General features: G+C 39.6%; 1 protein-coding gene across 2 annotated transcripts; it reads right to left on the reverse strand.

Annotated features, from left to right (window-relative positions):
- Positions 1–71: 71 nt before the first annotated feature.
- On the reverse strand, positions 72–20859 carry LOC123864960 (uridine-cytidine kinase). Of its 2 annotated transcripts, none has more exons than XM_045905775.1 (6): positions 20653–20859; positions 13287–13546; positions 12550–12689; positions 11806–11903; positions 10903–10951; positions 72–1698 (listed from the first exon to the last, which is right to left on the reverse strand). In XM_045905775.1, exons 1-6 carry the CDS (start codon positions 20842–20844, stop codon positions 1556–1558), a joined length of 882 nt encoding a protein of 293 aa, XP_045761731.1. In that variant the 5' UTR covers positions 20845–20859; the 3' UTR covers positions 72–1555. The 2 variants fall into 2 exon arrangements, with proteins under 2 accessions (XP_045761731.1, XP_045761730.1); XM_045905774.1 differs by lacking the exon at positions 72–1698 and adding an exon at positions 8240–9214.
- Positions 20860–24354: the final 3495 nt, after the last annotated feature.

Genomic DNA, 24354 nt, shown 5'->3' on the forward strand with positions numbered 1-24354 from the left:
GAAACAAGAATTTAAATATCGGTAAGTATAATATTTTACTATATATCTTAGGTAAAACTATCCATATTTTCAATGTTTCCAAACATAATTATTATATTTGTGAACTTATGGCTAACCAAAAGGGTACATTTTTTTAATAAATTTTGTCTACATTATATCCGAATTAGCCTCAAATGATGCAACCATGAGTACAGCTCGTGTCACGTAAGTTGAAATACATTTTGACACCAATTATTTTAGGTAGGTATTTTTGAAAATATTTGACCTACGTGTTTCAATAGTCAATTTTATAGTATCAACTATCTACGGTGCGGTGCAGAGAGCGAAGCAAATTCTTAGTTTAAGTAACGCTTATGCTAAGTACTTAGTAAAGACTTCCCCACTTTGTGAACAGACGAAGTCAAACAAGTCGCAGGGAGCCGCTGGATTCAGCCGCGCAAGACCTTGGCGTGTGGAACTCCCTACAAGAGGCCTGTGTCCAGCAGTGGACATCCTTCTTCTTCTTCTAGTGCCATCTCCTATCGGAGGTTGGCAATCAATAAGGCTAACTGGATCTTGTTCACCGCTAAACAGTGACCTTGTACTCATGTTAAACCACTGGCGAAGGTTTTTGAGCCAGGATGTTCGTCTACGGCCAGGTCTACGCCTGCCCTTTATTTTCCCTTGCATTATGAGCAGCAGGTCATATTTTGAGGTGCGCTTTTTGGACATCCATCGGTTGGTAATGATGAAGTAGCGCTTTCCGACCCACAACACCGCACCTACTTTAGAACCGAGTACTTTTCTACTTTCGTGACGCATTCTGTAGGTACTTTAGTACCACATTTTCATACCTAACCATACTCTCTACAATAACCTGAAAATAGTCATTCATAAAACGTGTTAATGATCACATACTGGTACTGATTCTGAGTGCAACTAAAGTTTAGAGTATTCGCATCCCCATCGTGGATCGTGCATCGCATTTAGGTGCCAGACGTGATGATAATTTATATAGTCTTTAAATCTTTAATCATCATTTTCCGTCCTTTTTTAGCAATATTAAAAAGAAAAAGATGCAGATACTCTAAATTTAGTTAAGAGAAAAGCATCACAATCGCTGCCACTGACAATTAATCTAAACAGCCAAAAAGATAACTCGTCACTAAAGTCCACATATCCATCCCGAGAAACCAAAAAAACCACTTCCGCTGCCATCAGTTGGCACCTACGCCACACAAAATGTATGAAAAATCTCATACGCAACTTGTGGCAGCCACTAGTCGTCGCCACCGGTGGCTAAGTGTGTGGCGGCACTAATAGTACGCCGAAAAATCGTAGTAAAAGACGACGTACTTTTGTCCTCCGCGGACAGTAGTCCCTCGACTGTATGGCCTTAACGAGTAACTCCGTTCATCCTTCCTCCATACATTAATGAAATAAATAGTCAATAGTAGACCACGGACTTTTGTCCTCCGCGGACAATAGTTCCTCGTCTGTGCAGACCCTAACGAGTACCTCCGTTTATCCTTCTTCCACACATTAATGAAATAAATAATAAATAGTCAATAGTAGTTTAGTGCGGTCGGCCGCTCTTCCCGCTCCGCTGCGGGCTGGCGGGCGCGGGCGGCGACAGCGGCGGGCACTGCAGACTGAACTTATCTGGAGCGCTCTTCTTGAGGTATTCCGATATGTGCTGCACTATCAGGTCTATGGCAACTGGAAAGATAAAAAAACCTAGTTAGAAATAAGAAAGAAAATAATTTTATTTGTTCTGTAACACGATGCATCTTAGGCTTACAGTTAAATGAGATAATATAAAGTAACCATCATATTATGTCCCCATCTCCGTACCAAATTTCTTCAAAATCGGCTAGGTAACCATTTTTTTCAGTAACTAGTACGACAACTTTATTAGTAAGTAGGTAAGTATTTAAACGAGGCGTTAAAGTTAAGTAGCTATATCAAATCAACGTATTGGAGAGTTGCTCCTCTTAAATAGCTAGTCCTAAAGTTTTACGAATGTCCTTTCCAAGATTAACTCACAATAAACCAAAAAACACAAATTAAAAAATACAACCGAAAATCTGTGCATAAAGGGTACCGTGCGAAACTTACGAATTTTTTATTAATATTAAGTATGCGATAAGTTGGCTTATCTATAACTAGGTATTAGGTATACGCTTGGCAATCATGATCTTAGTAAAAAAGTAGGAAGGTTTTTAGGTAAGTATTATAGTTTAGAAGTCTTTAGTAGTTCACTTTTTCAACCTTTCTTGTAGTAACCGCGGTGGCGCAGTCGGTGACGACATGGATTATGACACCGCACCGGTCGAAAGATCAAATCTCACCAAAAGAAAAATGGAGCATAATAAAAAATGGTACTAATTAGCTATTCGTACTTATTGCGCTGTTATTTTTAAAACAAACAACGTCAAACAACGGACAATTTTTTTTCTTACGGAACGCGGTCTATGTTCAAAACCATTATTGTACCTATGGATAATAATGATCAACTGTAGATACCTAATTCTAAACAAGAAACCCTAAAAATATAAGTGAAATTATACCAATTATACGTTTAGATTACGTATTTTATTGAATTAATTTAAAAAACTATTAAATGAAAGATATTATTGTATTGAGGCTTTGAATTCGATACTTACCTAACATTTTTTTTATCTTTTCATCAAAATGTCTAGTCTAGTACTCAAAGCTAATTTTCTAATCAAGAGGATAAAATTGTAAAAATAAAACAACATTTACGTGCAAACAGTTTATTATTATAAATTTCGGCCTAAGCACTAAATGCACCTTAACCTACAAGCAGATAAGTAGTACATACATACAACATACAAGTTAAAAAATGAACATTAAAATTTGTGCACCCAAATAAACCGTCTATTCAGAAGGTCTACTTTAGAGGCAGGAATTTTTTCAATATGTATACATCCTAGGTAATATTTTACACATAATAATTTACAGACCAATTACATTTTATACCTAAATTAACGAAATTAAACCTAATATTACTTTCTTATTTTGATTAGGTAATAGATATTATGTATACTGCAGTTTTAGGGTTCCATACTCTTTTTGACAAAAACAAAAAAAAAAACACTTATAGGATCGCTTCCTGTCTGTCTGTCTGTCAAGACCATTTTTCTCAGGAACGCATGGAGGCATCAAGTTAATGTATTAAATCAAATCTATGGTTTCTAGGAGTTGTAAAAAATCCAGTTTCTAAATTCATGCATTCAAAATTCAATAATAAATTAAAAATTATGGTCATATTATTTTAAGCTGCAAGAAAATAAATTAAAACTGGTAGGATACTTTCCTGTTGACCTAGAATCATGGACAAGAAGCAAGGTCTTACAGCATGGGTAAAGGAAAAATCTAAAAATATTTAATTTGTAGTTACTTACTTACATACATAACTTTTTTTTTTGCGAGTACAAACTTATTGCAGTTAGAGATAAATAAACCAATTTTACTATATACTTCATAATAATTATACTTCATACTACTTCATAGGAGAAAATGAGAACAACTGTCTTAGAGCCTACGCAGACGAAAGACAAAAATCCCTTATTTTTCATCACTTCTTTCGCCGTACTATAAATCCATCGTGTGCGTTATGCGATGCAGTTTTTAGTGATCCATTTTTGTGCTCGTTGGACAATAGTCCCTCGTCTGCGCAGGCTGTTAATTAAACTATTTTTAAAGAATTTTTGGTTGAAAATAAAATTGTACTTAGACACACATTAAAAAATTAAAATGCATATTTTATAAGTGTTATAACTTATAGGTACGTAATAATTTTTTACGTAAAATGCAAGTTCTATGAAAAGAAAGTTTTTTTTTTAATGAAAAAAGATAATATCAAAAAACTATAATGAATATTATAATAACCATACGTAATAATATTTATTTTGTAAAATGCAAGATTTTTGTTATGAAAAAACATAGTATGCTCATGAATTAGTTGAATTGAAATTTTTACAGAATGTGTATTTCAAATGCCGCTATAACAACAAATTATATTTTCTTTAAATGGCCGCCATGAAACATAAAGTGTTGTTTGTATGACGGAACCCTTTGTGTGTGAGTCCGACTCACACTTAACTGATTTTTTATTTAGCTATTCGATGACCAGCTAGCTCTTGACTGCGATGTCACCTAACGTATGATACCATTAAGGGGTGGTTTTGACATCAATGTATGATACTATAGAAATAGTATGCTTAATAATACTATTTGCATGTAGTAGGTACGCTAGATATGGCGTGCCACGCAAAATGACCGTTATTTTTTTTTTGCCGATTTGAAGCGCCCCAGCGAGTGTACCGGGAATTAAATTTGACAGTTTGTGTCAATTCGTGTTGACAGGCATTAAGTTCCGAGTACGCTCACATGACGCTCACTAGTCACTGCTGCTATCAGCGTCAAAATGGCAATAATCATTGTTTCAAAAATTCATCATTAAATTGCATATCTAGCGTACTGTGCAAATAGTATTATTATATATCTCTGTAAGATACCAATATACATTACAATAAATTTTTAAGACATTGTTACATCATATTTTATCCAAAAACTATGATAAAATATTTTTTATTTCAATTTTAGTTTTTTTTTTGCATTTTCATTACATTACAGTTTACACCACATATAATTTTACTGGAATTCGGATGGAGATCGGATTAGTTTTTTTATATTTAAATAAAATTACTGATTTTAGAGAAATAATAGGTAAGTATATATTATGCGTCGACCAATTTATATGAAAAATCATATTTACAATAATTGTTGGCGCGCGAACCAACGAAGAGATACGACAGCGCCCGAACGTACACGAAGGGGGCAGCCATATTGAACTGAACACAAGATCAAAGACACAGCGATACGTCGCGTCATCATTTTTTATCATTTTCTTGTAAAATTAATCCTTGGATCATTAAACTAATAATGTTATCTACCTCAGTGTTTTAAATACAAAACCCAAAGTAGTGAAGAAATTCAAGTTTGTTGTGAACCTTCAACCTTCATCAAAATCAAGAAAATCAAGGGAAGACAAAGAAACGTCCATTATCAAACAATAATATCATTAAATTAATCAATTGGTTAGAAAAAAAACTTACAATAGGTATAGATATTGAAGGAAATCTTTTTGTGCAGTCCATAGAATTATAAAATGCTTCAGGTTTACTACAGCTTTTACCAGTTACGTACTTACGTCATGTAACTGTAATTGGATTGGGTACTTAAAATAGTTTTTTCACATATTCCATAAAAGATAAATTTTCATTCATACATTTCATTCCATCGAATTCATAGTTACGTGGGCAACATTTATTATGTCAAAAAAAATTGGAAGATATAATTTTTCCATTTATATAAATGCATAAAAATACAGAATACAAGGTACAATACAACTGCGATACATATTCTTTGCTAGAGATATCAATAAAATATAATTGCACAGTTCAATACGGTAGTCGTAGGTAGGTCGTCTAAAGGCGAACGCACATTTATCAGTAACGTACGCACCGCGTATCCTGGATATACGATAGTTAGTCTAATATCTTTCCGTTTTTTCTTTTTTTTTAAAAGACTACTAATCACGACTAATACTCCCCTTTCCCCTCCAATTAAGCGTAAAGCTTGTGCCAGGAGTGGGTACGACAATTAAACGGGTGGGGCTTGAACCGCCGACCTTTCAGAATTCAGTCCGCTCCTCAACCGTTGAGCTATCGAGGCTCTATATCGAGGAATACAAGTTAATATGATCATTAGATACAGCGATAGCCAATGATATTTTATTTCATTCTTATCCCATACATTTTTATTGGTACAAACATCGAGAAAGATAGCTTCGCAGTTCGCACCCGCTAGTGTAAGCAATTACTATGGATGCTAGCTCTGTCACAGACTCTACATCCACACTAATATTATGAATGCGAAAGTGTGTCTGTCTGTCTGTCTGTCTGCTACGCTTTCACGGCTCAACCACTGAACCGATTTTAATGAAATTTTGTACAGACTTAGGATACATTCCAGGGAAGGACATAGGCTACTTATACCGATATACTTATACCAGAAAAACAAACAGTTCCCGCGGGATTCCTAAAGACTCATTCGCTTGACCGATTTGTATGAAATTTGGTACTGAGGTAGCTTGCGTCCCTGTAACTGACATAGGCAACTTTTTATCCCGGAAAATCAAAGAGGTCCCACTGGATCTTTAAAAATCTAAATCCACGCGGACGAAGTCGCGGGCATCCTCTAGTACTTAATACTTGTATGAACTTATAATGAAATTAGATAAAATAATTACGATCATAAAATCCATTCTACGTATGTACGTACGTTTTAGACAGATACGAGAGAATTTGTGTTACTTGCAATGCTTTAACTAAAAACTAAAACAGGTTTTTGTTTGTATATAACGGAACACCTTTCCCTTACTCTAATGCTTAGTTTCAGCCTTATAAATAATGGTGTATGCTCACCTTAACAACTAAATAATACACAAAAAAAATATGAACTAAAATATTATATCCTATGGGAAGTAGATATAAGAATCGTTTAGTATGTACATGTGAGAGAGAACTATTGAACACACAGACTTTCGAGTTTAGAATTTGTAATCTACTTATTCAAACTTCAGTTTTATTGACGTTGCTTTGGATGCTACAGATTTGTGCTTTCTGATTATGTATGTTAGTCAAAATGGCTATCCGGTCAAATTTCTTTTAACTGCAAAAACAGTTTCTTTTAACTGAAATTCCGGTCAAAACTCTTCACTGGAATAAATCATCATTAAATTCATAAATAAATAGTTAATGCATAAGACTAGGTCGAATGGGGCCCAAAAGAAATGATTTTCAAAAAATGGGAATGGGCGACAAGCTGTACCGTTGTTAAGGGTAGCAAATGCCATTTCCATTGCCTTATTAAGAATTCTGTATTATAAAAATCGAGTAACTCTTTTTTAATTATAGTAGGAGTTAAAATGTTTTACATTTTTTTCAAAGTTTTGTGCAAAATTACAATCAATCAAATGAAATCATGCTTCTTTTCTTTTAAAACCCCGCCCTTCACAGCGATTGCGGGTTTGACGGGAAAAAAATTTAAAACCAGAACTTCAATTATACATTATTTCAAAATGGATTCTACGGTCTCTCACATGGATACCAACGAATTAAGGAAAAGTCACTGGGCACTTCGAAAATCCAACTTCTTTGCCTATAATGTATACAAAATGCATAGATATCTTATACATAAAAAAATGTAAAACTGACTGACACAACGCTCATACCGTTGAGCTTAGAAACCTGAGACTTTACTAGCAGGTTTTCTATGTAACATTGAATATTACGACGTTTTAGCTAGAAATACATTTTCAAAATTTAATTTTGAATTAAATAAAAAATCGATTAACTCGATACTAAGAAAATATCGATTAGATATAGTCAGTGTGCCATCACTTCAACTGTCACCCATATTATGTATTTCGAAAATACTTACTACCAAAAACAATAAACATAGCAATGACCCAGTGACACAAGTACATTATAGCCATTTTAAACGCCATTTTTGATATTTAACAGAGGTACTGGGCAGCCAAATAACATTATTGCACATTAGTATGACTTTAACAAAGAAAATCTTTATATGTTTCAATAACTAAATATATACCTATTTTATAGGTATATAGTTTCCCTGAGACGGTTCGTGAGGTAGCGCGCGGGTTGGGAGAGGGTAACAGTTTACGTAAGAGCGGGGGCACACGATGCGTTGCGGCGGCGGTGCGGCGCCGGAGCGGTGTCGCTGCGTCGTCTTACATAGAAATATCTGTGGCATGTCACACGATGCGCTCCGGCGCCGCACCGGACTTTCAACCACCGAGACGAGGCGGGGAGGGGTGAATGCGTTGCGACGTCGGAGCGGCACCGCTCAGTTGTTTACGAATACATACAGATATGGTGTAGACGAACGCTGCTACGGCGCCACTGCGACATAACAACGTTGCGGCGCCGCACCTCTCGTGTGCCGGCTGATATGGTGAAATCTTTGCGTTGCGGCGCCGCAACGCATCGTGTTCCCCCACCCTAACAAGGAATTTAACGTCGCAGTCACCCTCCCGTAAATCGCACGCTACCCCGCGAGGCGTCTGAGTCAAGCGGTACATCTATACGTTTTATTTCATTTCTCTGTCATCATTATTTGCTTAAATGTATTTTTAAGAATTGCACTAAACTTGCCCGCTTTTTTTTCTTAAGTGTCAAAAGCGGCCTATTAAAATGGCTTTACAATACTAGGCTATACTTACTAGGATTTAACGAAATATTAGACAACACAAAGTAGATATTAGTCGATTATATACCACTAGGTATTGGGGCAAAATGCCTACATCTTCGTTACAGGTGTACCGTTTGACTGGGACAGCTTGATGGGTAAGGGTTGCTGGAGGGTGACAGCGACTTTGAATTCTTAGTTGTTATGTCATCTGTGACCCTCTCGCAACCTACCTCACGAGCTACCTCAGTGAAATGGTATAACTATGTATAGTAAAAGTTATCTGCGACGGACCTACCTGAGACGCTGGTATTAAGGGTGAAGCCAAACGAGCGTAATAATTTTGTGACTATTGAGTCGAGTTTTTTTTTTGAGTCACACAATAGGGATGATGACTACTAGTCAAATCAGCGACTTTTTATCAAACGTCAAAACGCTCGCTTAGTATGGGAGCTTGTATGAAATAAACAGATTTGACGTAATTTGACGAACTTTTTTAATTAAATCGAGAATTTAAAATGGTTAGCAAACTTAAAACGACCAGCGAATGTAGATTTCACGAATTTTGGAAAACCCTCTATTTAATAATTACTAAGAAATAATTTATTTTTGACCTAGGCATCATCCCCATTGCGTAAACATTTGGTTACATATTAGTCCGGTTTGTGCCACACGACGAGGTCGCATATGAGTTGGTGTTTTTAATAATACTACATGGCCAGCTGAATTTATTTTATAGGTCCGTCACAAAAACCCCAAGAAAAACCCAAAAAAGACTATCGGCTCAAAGTATCTTCTGAGCTCCCAGACATCCTCCGTCCATTCCCGGCGTCTTCCACCTCCAAGTGCCCGTTACACCCGTTCGAAAGCTTCGCAGGCCGTTTCTTGTACATTATATCCCATATATGGTGCACGATTAGGTCTATAGCCACTGCAACAACGGAAAACGACCTTGAGTCGTGGGCGACAGGGTCTTATTTAGCAGCTACATGAGAGCATAGCCGCTGCAAGAAGTTGCTAAACTAGACTTTGGTCAGATAGAAAATTCATGTAAACAAACTTTTGAAACTCGACAATTTTAAGTGCTTTTAAAGATAGTCAGTAGCTGTGTTTTATGGTATGTTTAAATGTGACTAGAATTGCTACCTTACTATATATAAAACTACAAAAAATAGTTTTTGAGTTATTGCCAAAAAAACGTAGGAATTTTCAAAAATCAATGTTGCTAAAAAATGCTACATAGGACCAAAGTTTTTAGTTACTTTTATCCTACAAGCTTTTTTAGAAATAGTTTTTCTAAATTTCCATCTTTTTTGGCGATAACTCTTATACTATATTTCGCTAACGACTTTTTAGATATAGGACGGCAGATTGGGCGGGATTTGGATTTAAAATTTTTCGATTTCAGTTCACCTCCTAAACCGATGATCTTTAGAAGCGTTTAAACTTTAAGTAAACAAAATGTCATTGGACTATCCATTTTTAGGTTGGCTGAAGTATAAAAAGACAAAGATTTTTAGAGCTGTCTTAAAAAAGAAACAAACCGCTTCTATACGCCTGAGGTAGAAATATGTATTGATTCAATATATTTTTAATATATCTTCGAAGCATTTTGTAATAGAAAATATATTAAAAATATATTGAATCAAAATAAAGACGTCACAACATGGCGGATTTTTCCCCTTTGTTAGTTCGGACGTATTATATTATATTCCACGCCAAACGTGAAACATGAATCATTTTAAAACCTTGGTAATAACGGTTTTACTTGTTTTGTTTACATGATTGGAAAGTATTAGACCAATGTGACCTAAGTTTTGGGGGAGAGAGCTTGTTGCAGTGGCTATGAGCTGGAATTATACTTACCTTACCTTTGGAGAACATAATACAAAAACTACTTAAAAATAAACATTTTACCTACCTTACAATAATAAGGGAATAGCAAGTTAATCCAAAATATTATAATCTAATGATGGATTTTTGCCGCAAATCAAAATGATTTATCTCGTTCAAATGTTGTCCCAAATACACAAACACTTTCATTGTAAAGAGCTAACTAAATTATATACTTTCTCTGATTTATCCCGATATCTTTAAAATATTATTTCAATTTGAATACCTAAGGACTTTTAAGCATTACATTTCTTTTCATATTTTTAAGAAGCTTTGTTGTTTTTTAGTATCATTTAGGGAATTCTGTTTTAGGGCAAGGTTTTACTAAGCGTATAGCTGACGCTCGATTCTGAGCAACAAATCGGAGGCTACAAGTAAGTCGGCGAGCTAATTATCGCTGTAAACTGTACGCGTAGTGTGACTGTTCGTACTCCATGGAAACACTGAAGCTGAGATCTATAGGGTATACTTTAACTTTGCTCAGACTTAAGGCACTGTTAAAACGAGACAGCATTATATCATTGACATAAATCTGTCTCGTTTTAACAGGAACTTAAGTCTGAGTCAAGTCAGAGTATGCAAAGCAAAGTGAGCAAAATATACACTTAGTGAAACTGCATCCTTAAAATAAAATACTTATAATAACTTTAGGCGAATAGCGATCTTATTGTATCGATACGGGATGACTACGAATAAAAAATCTTTTGAATACAATACAAGACTTACCTAAATTATCCGCGCCGCGCGGTATGATGACGTCAGCAAACTTTTTGGTCTGGAACAACACATTTTCAGTTTAATAATGATAGCAAATAATAATTCTACAGCAAAATCAAGGATTTTGTGACTAATTCTGTTGTCTAATATCTGAACTAATATAAATCGATCTAGTGCTAACCCTTCTCTGCTGGGAGTATTATTGGTATTATTAAAAAGAAACTAGCCGATGCCCGCGACTTCGTTCGCGTGGATGTAGGTTTTTTTCAAAATTCCCGTGGGAACTCTTTGATTTTTCGGGATAAAAAGTAGCCTATGTGCTAATCCAGGGTAACACACACACACACACGCGCACGCGCACGCGCGCACGCACGCACGCACGCACGCACGCACGCACGCACGCACGCACGCACGCACGCACGCACGCACGCACGCACGCGTACAGATAAGATAAGATAAGATACAACTTTGCCCTTGACTGCACTCTCATTTGGTGGTGAGTGTTGATGCGGTTTAAGGTGGAAGGGGTATGGCACTTTTAATTAAACCCATACCCCTTTGGTTTCTACATAGTACCATAGAGGATCATTAAGTCGCTTGGCGGCATGGTTTCGCCGCACCGCTCAACTATCGCAGGAACCTACTCAGTTATGCTTGTGCCTACACACTAATATTATAAAGGAGAAAGTTTGTGTGTGTGTGTGTGTTTGTTACTCCTTCACGCAAAAACTACTGGACGGATTGGGCTGAAATTTAGAATGGAGATAGATTAGCACATAGGCTACTCTTTATCCCGGAAAATCAAAGAGTTCCCACGGGAATTTTAAAAACCTACATCCACGCGAACGAAGTCGCGGGCATCAGCTAGTTACATAATAATATTAAGAAAAGAGCAGTGTGCACACAACTTACCGGCAGACAGAACTCCTCGAAGGCCGGCTTGACGAAGTTCATGTACTGGTTCAGAACCTGTTCCAGGTCGCGGCCTCGCTCCATTATGTCCCGCGGCACTGGAAACCATATTTGGATATTTATCTACCCCACTGCTCAGAAGGAGGGCAATGTTTTTGTACTTTTGTACTTAACTTACTTACTGCTTAAGGGAAAGAATCTCAAAATGTTCATAAAATCTTAAATTAACTAATATTGACATAATAAATACATTTCAAACCAGTGTTAGATGTATATTTGGACCATTCAAAAGTACTTGTAAACGTTTATTTCAATAAAAAATTTTTACTTTCTATCCAGCTATTGAATACTAATTCCCATGGGAGATCATCCCATAATATTAGACCTAAATGAAAAGATTTTGATGCTTTGTCCTTCAATCACAATGCAAAACAAAAAAAAAAACTGGATTTTTTCACATGGAAATTGTGTGAAAAATAATTCAGTTGAATTTCAGATTCATTATTCGGTTAGGTTGGGTTAACGTTCTACACCAAATACCAAAATTTCAGGTATATAGTTCATTTGGTCTACTAGCTAGAACCCTGTGTCATATGGACAGACAAAATTAACAGGTTCTGCCTTTTGAGTACAGAACCCTAAAAATAGGTTTTGTTGGTACTGATAGTCTCAGTCAATCTGATTGAATCTAAAAGTGAAAAGTTGAGTGGTCTAACACTCTAACCTATGGATAGTGCCACTCACCTCGCCTTGCCAGCCTAGTGTCAGAGTCAGTGTCAACAAACAGCTTCATGTGGAACAGGTCTCTGACTTCAGGAAAGTAGAACACTAGAATGCCTTCAATCAGAACCACGTCTGCTGGGTAGATGGTGTGTGAGCGGTGGCTAGTAGAACAAACAAATCATTTGAAGATGATTCTGTCATACAGGATCTGAGCCATAGTAAATGTGAAAGTGTGTTTGTTGGCTTGTCTTTCAATCACGTTCAATTGCAGTGGAGCAACAGATTGATGTGATTTTTGCATGGGTGTAGTTAATTAAAGATCTAGAAAATGATATAGGCCAATTTTTTATTAGAGTTCCCCCAGCACTTTAAAAACCTAAATTCTGAAGTCACAGGCATCAGCTAATCTATACTATCACAAATATAACTATAATTATATGTCGGAGTGAGGACTTAAACTCACAAGCTGTCTGAATAAAACATAATACCTATAGTATTTTACTGACATAAGGAATCAATTTCAATTTTTCTTTTCATATTTCTCTTAAGTCAGCCATCAATTGTATTTGCCATATCATCATACCTACAGCATGTTGTATACAAAGCCAAAGATGAAGAAAGCAACATCTATTTGATTAAAATCTAATGAGTAATTTGAGAATACTAGGAAATAGATGAATATATTTTCAGGCACATAGCTAAAATTATATTATAATAACCTTTCCTAAACAGTTTTAAATAACAAATAGGTTTCTCACCTTATAGAATTAGTGATATAATCATACTCTGGCACTTCCACCTTCTTTCCAGCGAGTATATCTTTCAGTATTGTCAAGAGCTTCTTATCATCAAAAGCATCTGGATGGTCAAAGTTGAATTGTCCACGTTCAGCTCGGAGTCTCTCTGAGGGAGTCAGTGTGCGGTAGAAGGAGTCTTGGCTGATGCACACAACTCGCCTCTCTGTTTGTTCTTTGTGCTGTTGACCCAGCTTCTCCATTATGCGCTGGCATACTGTTGACTGGTAGGAAGAGAAAAGGCTATTGTAACTATATAGCACAATTGAAGGGACCAAGTATTTTATAGCATTATAAAGAGTTTTCCTCAGATGGAGTGTAAGAGAAAAACTATCATTTTACAAATATGTGGTTAGCGATAGGATGATAGCAGGAAGTACAGTAAATAAACATGTGCTGGGCAATCCCGGCGTGGCAGAGCTAGTTAATGATCTGGGTTTCAACCAGAACATTCGCTAGTTCAGCTATACGAGGCACCCTTCATGCAACCGGGCGGGTCGGCGGAGTTGCGGATCGCCGGTGTCCCCAGGACCCTGGACAAGAAGGAACTGTTCGGGTACCACCCCCAACACCCGAGCAGGGTCCCAGAAACCCTCTTCCCGTGCTCCCCTAGATCCTAATCCAAACCCAATAACCAATCACACAATTCCTGAATATAACCCTAAAACTCCAGCACACTCCACACTCACCCACACACAGAAACACACACAAACACTATACAATTAACACATATTTCTCAAATAATGGCGGATCTCAACAAACGTACAAGTCTCCTGGTGGGTAGCGGCTTACCACCCAAATCCCACCCTGGCACCCAGGCGACGTCCACGGACGGCGCCCAGGGCCCAGGCTGCCCCATCGTATCAGGAGGGGGCAAAGACCCGCTCAACCTTGAAACGACGACCTTAGCTAGCCACTTGGACATGTCCTCCCTGGCCGCAGTGATCCCTGCGCCTGCTAGCGCAAGCGCATGGACGCTCGTGGCCCCAAAACAACGGAAGAAAAAGAAGGGGAACAGGACAGACAGACGGACAGGAAAACAGACTACGACCAACGCTAACGGACAGACGGAAAAAACGAGTAACAAACGGACTGACGGTAGGGAAAACGGAGGCGGGAAGCGGGAAGAACCCGACTGCCCAACCGCGGACGCCAGCAACTTGGCCGGGGGAAGCAAAAGTAAAAACACAGGACGACCCCCACTAAGTGGCGGTCGGACTGTCGTGGACACCAGCGCAACCCCTGGCTGTTCCGCAGGCGAAAAGGCGAACGGGCAGGAATCGGCATCAGATCGCAACCCACATGCCTCGGGTGAGTCGAGCACCACCACCGTCAGGGCTGGGCAAACCGTAGCCAAGGACAGGGGGAACGAAGGTGGTCGCACTGATCCCGACGAGAACCCAATCCAGGCGCGGGGCGCATCGGGCCCAGGCGGATCCAACACCGCTCGACCCCCAATGACAACAACAACAACAACAACCACCAAACAAACTAGTACAACAAACACAGACGCTCCCAAGACCCCTAAACCACCTAAACCGCGGGCACACCCACGGTTTAGGAAGCGGAACAGGGGGACGACAAAAGACCGACAGGACAATCCCGGGACATCATCGAGTCAGACTAAAAAAAGAGACCGACTTGACGACACAATCTCACCCCGGGGGGAACACAAACGCCCACGAACTGATAACAGACACACCCGAGATGCGAAGGGCTCCTATGCTACGGCAGCCCAATCGCACTTGAATGTGGCTGTTACCACCACTCCTAGAGTAGACCTAACGCAAGAAGAGGCAAACACAATACAGGGTCAGATACAGAAGGCGATTTTCGCGGCCTGTATCGAGCCCTTGGCACCAGGCCAGACCCGATACGCCCCGGCGTTTGAGGGCAAGGCCTTCCTCAGTGAAGGTGTACTGAAGATGTGGTGTCACGACGACCGTGCCTTTACCTGGCTCACAAACGTGGTGCCAAAACTGACATCGCCCAGAAGCGGAACGGAGTTGACTGTGATACGCCAGACCGAAATACCAGTTAGGGTTAGGTCGGGACTCTACGTCCCGGACTATGATGGGGAGATAGGCCAACTGCACCAGGTCCTATCTCACCAAAATCCTTGGTATGGAGTGTCGCAGTGGACCCTGTTCAGCTACCGACGAACAACCAGCAGTCCTCCTGGGGTGTTCCTAATACTAGGAATCCCCAACGAGGAGCTGCCGATAATAATGGCGCGCGGCAGGAAGGTCGCCTATTCCACGGGCTCTATCTACATCCGGTTCTTCACGAGTGAAGGACTAAGCGATGTACCGCCCGGGCATAGCTTAGCGCCTGAAACTCGGGAGGAGACTGATGCGGATGGGGCCATGGATGTGGATGGGCCAACCTGCCACCCCCAAAGAACACCTGAGTCTTCCGTGAGCACTGTCCTTGACAACATCGAGGAAGTGCTAGCGGACTCCCGTTTCAACACACAACCGCGGGAGAATAAGGCGACACACGACGCTCAAGACACAACCGTCCCCGCCGAATAACCACCGGCATAGAGGGCGACGTAACAATAATAATAATAATAATAATAATAAAAACCTTTTATTCAGCCAAATTTACAAATACAGACAGGTAGGGTGTCGTAGTCCCTGGAGAACCAAGGAGCCGACCAGTGTCCATGCTCCCTGGTCCCCCAAGACCCAGGCACCCACTTCTTAATACTAGCTTAATGTCTATCTTGGCCGAACGGGGCGCTGCCTCAGCTTATTGCTGCAGTCGGACGACTGCAGCGCTGATTTTCGGGCATGGCCCCCAAGTGAATATCACGGGCCGATCGGGTCTGAATAAAAATAATTCAGACCAACCTCCAGCACAAACATCTCGCCACGGCCACACTACGAAAACAGCTGGAGGTTGAAGCCGAGACCATCGCACTGATCCAGGAGCCGTGGGTCAGGGGTAAAACCATATGCGGTTTCGGAAGCTGTAATGGTAAGATCTATTCTCACAGCAATGACGAAGTACCAAGAACATGCATTTACATTCCACGCTGTATTACAGCGTCATTACTAACACAATACTGTTCCAGAGATCTGACAGCAGTCAAAATAAAAAACGGAATACAACAGGGCGTGGGTCTACCACCAAAGCCACTGGTCGTAGCCTCACTCTACATGCCCATAGAAGGCCGAATACCTACAAGAGAACTAGTGGACCTCACAACACACTGTGAGGACAACGACATAGATCTAATTATCTCTGTCGATAGCAACGCACATCACAACCTGTGGGGATGCACAGCCAACAACAAAAGAGGTGAGGATCTCATAGATTTTCTACTAACAACCAACCTAACAATCACTAACAAAGGCACTGAACCGACCTTCGTGTCGAGTAGGTACCAAACCATAATCGATCTAACCTTAGCGTCAACCAGAGCTGCAGACCAAGTAAAGAACTGGCATGTCAGCGACGAGCCTTCGCTCTCCGACCACAGGCGGATATGCTATGAGCTAGATCTGATGATAACCCAACACGCACCAAGGAGAAACCCAAGGAAAACCAACAGGATAAAGTACAAAACCTTGCTAACGCAACGGATAGGTACAAAAAAACCTAAAGACATCGATGACATCAACAACATCGAAGAAAACGTTAACAAACTAACGGAGTACATTAAGACAAGTTATGAACAAGCTTGCCCCCTGAAGAAAATCAACACAAACCGACCGTCAAAAAACAGCTGGTGGGGCCCTGATCTGGAAAGAATGAGGAGAAACCTCAGACATCTTTTCAACAGAGCAAAAAACACCAGACAAGAACAAGATTGGGACAACTACAAGGAAGCCCAATACAAGTACAACAAACGCGTCCGAGAAAAGGAACAAACCTCGTGGCAAAAGTTTTGTACAAGCATAGAGTCGAACGACACTGCAGCTCGCATACGTAAGATTCTAGCAGACGACAACACTCGCACACTCGGTTCGCTGAAGAAAGCTGACGGAACGTACACCAAGGATGACAAAGAGATAAGCGAAACGCTTATTGAAACGCATTTCCCTGGCTGTAGAATTGTAGATTCAACAGACTGGGTACACAACCTAGGAAACCATCCCACAGACGAGGATTGGGATCTTGCCAACAACACAGTCACGCAAGATAGAATCAGCTGGGCTATTGACACCTTTCACCCTTTTAAATCAGGGGGGACCGACAACATTTTCCCTGCACTTCTACAATGGGGAAAACCTCAACTTACACCATGGCTGGAAATAATATACAAGGCCTGTTTAGCATATAAATATATCCCAACAGCCTGGAGAGAAGTAAAGGTGGTCTTTCTACCAAAACCTGGAAAGAGTGACTATACTTTGCCAAAGTCCTTCAGGCCTATCAGCCTTACATCATTTCTATTGAAAACTCTCGAAAGACTGGTTGATCGGTCTCTCAGGGATGGAACCTTAAGACATATACCCCTACACTCACATCAACATGCTTACAGTACTGGCAAATCAACGGAAACCGCTCTGCATTCCGTTGTTGGCAAAATTGAGCACAACCTAGAAAACAAACTATCAACACTGGGTGTCTTCATTGATATCGAAGGAGCTTTCGACAAGACAACCTTTGATAGCATTGACAGAGCCTTGGGACGATACAAGGCGCCAGGAACTATACGCAGCTGGATAAGAGCATTATTAGAACTAAGAATCATACAACTAGACATCAATGGAGTCACAAAAGGCATAGTAGCGAGAGGCTGCCCTCAAGGAGGTGTCCTATCACCAATCTTGTGGAACCTTGTAGTTGACGACTTGATAAACAAACTAAATACAAGCGGTTTTTACACCATTGGTTATGCTGATGATCTCACCATCTTAATCAGTGGCAAACTAGAGAATACACTATATGAAGTCATGCAACGGGCATTGCGCTTAATCGAAAGATGGTGCAATGAAAATGAACTTACTGTAAATCCAAAGAAAACAGAGATGATTCTGTTCACAAACAAAAGGAAAATAGAGCTAACCAAACCACCAACTTTGTTCAACACAAGCCTTAGACTATCCACTGAGGTAAAGTACCTTGGTGTGACTCTTGACAGCAAGCTCAGCTGGAAAAGGCATACAGAAGATAAAATTAATAAATCGCTTACGATACTAAACCAATGCAAACGCATGCTGGGGAAAAAATGGGGGCTCAAACCAAAGATAATGAAATGGTTATACCTAACGGTAGTAAGAAGCTCACTAACATATGCTGCCTTGATATGGTGGCCGAGAACTCTTCTTACGACCGCCCAGCATGAATTACAGAAATTCCAACGACAAGCATGCCTCGCCATTACAGGCTGCATGAGTACCACACCTACAACAGCACTTGAAATTATACTGGGGATCCCGCCCCTGTACTTACAAGTCAGAGAAGAAGCAACGCTCGCAGCCTTGAGACTGAAAACCTCAGGTCTGTGGAAAGAACAGAACACAAGGCACACTAAAATTCTAGTGCAAAGCATAACAAAAGAACCACGCCTGGAGTGGAAATGCGATAGAACCAGGAAAAAATACATACTGGACAAACCATATAGAATAAATCCAGAGATAAACATAGATCCGAAGCCAACACAAGATGCAATAGAAGTGTACACCGACGGATCCAAAACAAAAACTGGCACAGGAGCAGGGGCCTACTGCCAAGAACTAAACATGAGAATAAGTCACGCACTCGGTAAGGACAACTCTGTCTTCCAAGCAGAGTGTGTAGGCATTACAACTGCAGCCATAGCAATGGCAAACCGACAGGTAACAAATTTTAAGATAAACATTAACTCGGATAGCCGAGCTGTTCTCAAAGCCTTGGCTAGATTTTCGACAACCTCTGAACTCATACAAGACTGCCACAAGGCTCTGGAAACACTCGCCATGTCGAATGACATCACCCTACGGTGGGTCAAAGGACATGATGGGGACCAGGGAAACGAGGCAGCGGACGCATTAGCACGCAAGGCTACGACGCTGAAGGTGACAGGGCCAGAGCCTATGGTACCCATACCCTTCAGTGAGTATAAAACTTGGTTACACGAACTAACACTTAAAGAGCATTCTCATCTATGGGCAAACGCAACTGACTGCAGGCAAGCCAAAGAGGCTTTCCCTAACATAGATATACGACAAACTAACAAACTACTCCGCCTGGACAAAGGTAAACTTAGGAAGGTGGTGGGACTCATAACAGGGCATAGCCCACTAAACAAACACCTTTTCGTTATAGGTGTTACCGACAGTCCTCTGTGCAGGGCCTGCATGGAGGTCGATGAAACACCGACGCACGTGCTCCTGGAGTGTGCAAGCGTAGCAGAACATCGAGAACGCCATCTGGGATCCCCAACCTCACTTCATGAAGCCCTCGGCAACCTGGGCGGTCTACTTGGCTTCTGGAGCGAGCTTGGATGGCTGGAGTGAAGACTTCGGCGGGGAGGGGCAACGCACGCACAACAGACGGAAACGTTTAAGTGCGGAAACCAGCCCAGAGAGAAGAAGAAGAAGAAGAAGAAGTGCTGGGCAATTAAACAAAGGAATGAACACATTTCTAAGAATTCCATTTTGCATATGAAATATTTATGACTCTATATCAATATTGTGTCTGAAAGTCAGTGAAATTAATTTTCATGGGGTCTTAATAATGACATTATCATAATGCTATTGAGAGTGGTTGCTACGCTATAGTGATTCAACATAAGGGTAACAACTTAAGCTAAACGAAGCTTAGCAATTTCTACATTTTAAGAGAAAACATCATGAGGAAACCTGCCCGCCTGCAAGTTATCTATAATGATTTGATAGGTGTGTGAAGTGTTCAAAACAATTTTTTTTTTTGGTATACAATATTTTTATATTTGGTATAATATATATAAGGTATACCATAATGTATAAGTACTGGATAGGTAAATTAAATATAATAATATGTACAATAACATACTAGAGGATTTGGATGAAGTGACCTATGAAATTAACTTTGTCAATAGACAGATAATCCAAAGACATTCTTTGAACTTTTCCGAAACAGTAAGACACTGAATGCTATAAAGGAATTCATAATGTTTATCTCGTCTCAAAAACAAAGCATCTTTGCAGCAACGGATGTTTGTTTATTAACAAAACATGTGATTTAGGTTAGGTTGCATCCCTCCTTCATATTACATTTATTCGATATTTAATAAATATTTTATATGAGTACGACGTAGTTTCCACATATACTATGCTCCCGAAACCATTTTGTTGCGTAATCATTGTCGTGATAGGCAAAAATCAATAACTTTGGTATCAGGATACGCACTAACCTTGCCACTCGCCGTGCCGCCCGCCACACCGATCAAAAACGGAGTTTTGCTCTCGAAGCCATTGGTATCGGCAAATTGTGCCTGTTTAACACTCATTTTGTGCGTAAAAATAAATCTACGGGATATTCTTACACCTAAAATACCACAACTCACGGCAATTCGACTTTTTTTGAAGATTAGTGACATTGACATTTTATTTGACTGTTTTTTTTTTTAAACACACTCCAAGCTTTGGATTCAAGTGGATTTGAAATATTTTTACATCTGTGACTCGGAATGATTTATTGAAACTTTAAATCCATTTCAAACCCATTTTAAGATGATGATTTTAAAACTCAATGAAATCAATATTCACAAAGTTTTAAACGTGACAGTAGTTACTTTAATTTGACTTCCTGAGATCTACCCTCACCTCAGGCCTGGGCCTGCTCAAGTCAATACTCCTACCCTACCTGTGGCAGCGTGCGTTGGGCCACCGTTGGGCAGGGGCATAGAACAGGATTTATGGACAGCATTTTGATCTTTGTGATAGGGAGACTAACCCTCCACCTCCCTCAACATTATATGGACCGAATCGCGCGAGTCCCCGATACTTGCTCTTGGTGTTTTCCGAGGGCACTATCTTGACTACACTAAAAATTATTTTCCCTGTCTTTGTCCCTCAAATCTTTCTCCCGTCTGAGGCCACCGTTCAAGCCCTAGTAAGAGGCCAGCCTAGCCCAGGATAGTCAAGGACTTGTATATTTGTTGACCACCTAGTTTAACTGAAAAACACTTGGCTTTGATAAACTAAGACTTTCGTCATAAAGAAAACACTTGTTATTAATAACTCAGAACTTTTATTGTGTAACGCCACGCCGCCTCAGCCAATCGCAACGCGCCAACGCCAACCAGACTATCCGAGTCAAGCCAAGCTGGCCAATCACCGCCTGTTACAGCCGATAACCGCCAAGACGGCCAATCATAGCCTACTGCCGCCATGACAGCCAATCAACGCCAGCGCCATTGACAGCCGAACGCAACTCCGCCACCACTGCCGAATCCCTTCGGTGGGGATAACGCCATATAAAGCTATGCGAGCTCATTTTTAGGATTATTGTTCTATCGTGCGCATTGTAAGCTGAAACTATGTCCATTTGTGTAAACAAGTGTAAATTATATAAATAGTAACAATAACAAAGTAACAATAGTAATAAAGCAATGAGTGATTTGTATTAGTGTGTTTAGTGAAGTGATATAATAAATTTGGGCGATTATACTGATTTGCTCTTTTTATTTAAACCCACTGTTTCATCTCAGAAGTGGGATTAATAAAGAAAGTTATGATGCATAATCGCGCCAATTATCGAGTCGGCAAAGACATGCCATCTACTTTGTTCATCCGCAAGGATGAAACGAATCATCGTGTAAAAATCAAGCGACAATGAAGATCGTCCACTTCTGGGGCCCGGAAGGTCCTTAGAAGAGTTTTGAACCGGAGGTACATTCATCTGCAGCGTGCATGGTTTCTACGCCCGATGGCAACCTACCCTCAACTTCTACGCGTAATAACTGAGGTATGATCCATCCATTATTCCATTTCAAATAATCCCGTTTTTTATGATATTGATGCATAGTGTAATGAGGTTGATCGTGTTTGTAACCTCTACTGATGAGATGACCGTGAAAGGTTAATATTGCTAACACCCTGTTTGAGGTTATGAAATTAGTATTAGAGCACGTGGGTTATGATAGGTGGTCATTATACGCTCGCGGATAGTGAATGGTTTGAGTGATAGCTGAAGATAAATATAACTATAATTTGTGGCATATCTGACCGTCAAATAAAGGTTTAGGTTTAAAGATGTTTAATTCTCATAAAAACAAAAAAGTCATTTACATAAGAACTTAATTCTAAGAAAATAAAGTTTACAATATTCGCCATTTAATTAAGTACTCATTCAGCGCATTTGTTGAAGTAATTCGCATTACTCATAGTGTGAGCAGCTAATTCAGTTTTAAATGGATTGAATGAGTGTACATTTTTTTTATGTGTGCAGGTATTTTGATGTACAGTTTAGCTCCTTCATAGGTAAGGGTTTTTCTGCCATAAATTGTTCTAGTTTTGGGTAAGGCAAGGTAACTAGCTCGACGAGTTTTAGTTTTAATTTTTGTAAATGTGATATTTGTGTGTATTGTTTTATTTATAGTTTTCCTAACAAAAATACACGTATTGTATATATATAACTGATAAAATAATGGCGGTGAATACTAATGCTAAAATTGCAACCGATTGATTTAGTCAACTTTTTATCGAATCAGGTAAAAACCCGCTCAACCATCCACTTTTCACGTTGCATCTCGCCAAGATACCCGCAATTTGAATTCGCAGTTTAATTCTAGAAAACGTACTTAGTGGGTTAGTAGTAGTGCTTTCCAGTATGTGGAAATTATGACCAAGTGCTACCGGTACGAAAAAGTTAACAAGTAATTCAATAAGTTAAATAATAAAAACTCCCGACTGCAGTTTGCGCTGCATATTTTTCGGCTCTTACATTAAATCGTATAAAATCCACCACATTGATTGTTTAAAGAATTTTATATATCCATTGACACACACGCCATCAAGACGAATGACGTATCATTTATCAAAATCGGTTAAAATTGTTGAGTGGTTATGAACTGATACAAATACATACTGATCAGGAATTAATTAAAAAAAAAAGATCTAGTATATCGGATGGTAACAATAGTTCTCAGACTACCCGCAAATTTCAACCAGAAGTTTTCAAGAAACAAGCTTTGACGCTATTAGTGTTTTTATTTGCACAAGGCTCAGTTATAGTATAAGGTTCTATAAACCTTTAAGGTTATTTTTTTTCGCGTCGTCGGTGATATTCCCGCTGCAGTCATACAGACAACACGGGGTACGTGTGGGGTACCTGTAAATTATTTTTAAGGGTACAATAATATCATTTACGTCAGAATCGGTTGATGAACACTTTCAGTGTGCTCAAACCCAGTTTTGCATATAGCATGGCGATCGCAATTTGAATGTAAAATCGAATTGTTTTATGATGTTCACTTTTGAGTTTCTTGTGAAATTGATTTTCATGTGGTTATATGATTGTTATGTAATATGAATATAGATCTTCATAATTGGGGCAGACGTACTTTATAAATCGACTGGGAGCTACTTGTAGTCAAACAATAATATTGTGTTTATCTTTCTTTTCTCGGAATTTTTGGTGAGTTCGTGAAGTGCAAACGTCATCGCCTACGATGGTCACCACTGATGCTTTGCTGTGTGCTGTGTGCCTGATGCCGAGCGCGTCACTGCGAGGCACCACATCGTGGCGCGCTAACGATGCAGGGTTGCAGCCAATGGGTATCTATAAGCCGCCGCATTGTTGCCTATTTGGGGTGACATAAGCGCTGTTAAGCGTTTATGCTGTATGGTATGACTGTTCTTTTATTTTTACTAAAAGTTAGTGTTTATGAAGTCTGTACGTGTTGTAACTTGTAGTTTAAATCACATTCTTTGAATGATTGAGAGCATAGTAAGTAGATCTTACTCACGGCTTTGGAACTGTCTCGTATAATATACAAGCCAGTGGCACAGCGTATGAGTAAATACAAATAGGTAGTGTAATGTAGGCAGAATTGGGCACTTGGAGGAAACGTAATAATAACTATTACCAGTTAGATATCCTTATGATTTTG

This window comes from Maniola jurtina, chromosome 4 (assembly GCF_905333055.1).
Source record: "Maniola jurtina chromosome 4, ilManJurt1.1, whole genome shotgun sequence".
NCBI lineage: Eukaryota > Metazoa > Arthropoda > Insecta > Lepidoptera > Nymphalidae > Maniola > Maniola jurtina.

Bases quoted from the DNA above. Each gene is read 5' to 3' on its own strand.
- LOC123864960 (XM_045905774.1), bottom strand. From the start codon at position 20,844: ATGTCAATGTCACTAATCTTCAAAAAAAGTCGAATTGCCGTGAGTTGT. The intron at 13,547-20,652 runs GTTAGTGCGTAT...TCTTCCTACCAG, and splicing joins GCGGCACGGCGAGTGGCAAG to TCAACAGTATGCCAGCGCAT. The intron at 11,904-12,549 runs GTGAGTGGCACT...TATGGTTTCCAG, and splicing joins CACTAGGCTGGCAAGGCGAG to TGCCGCGGGACATAATGGAG.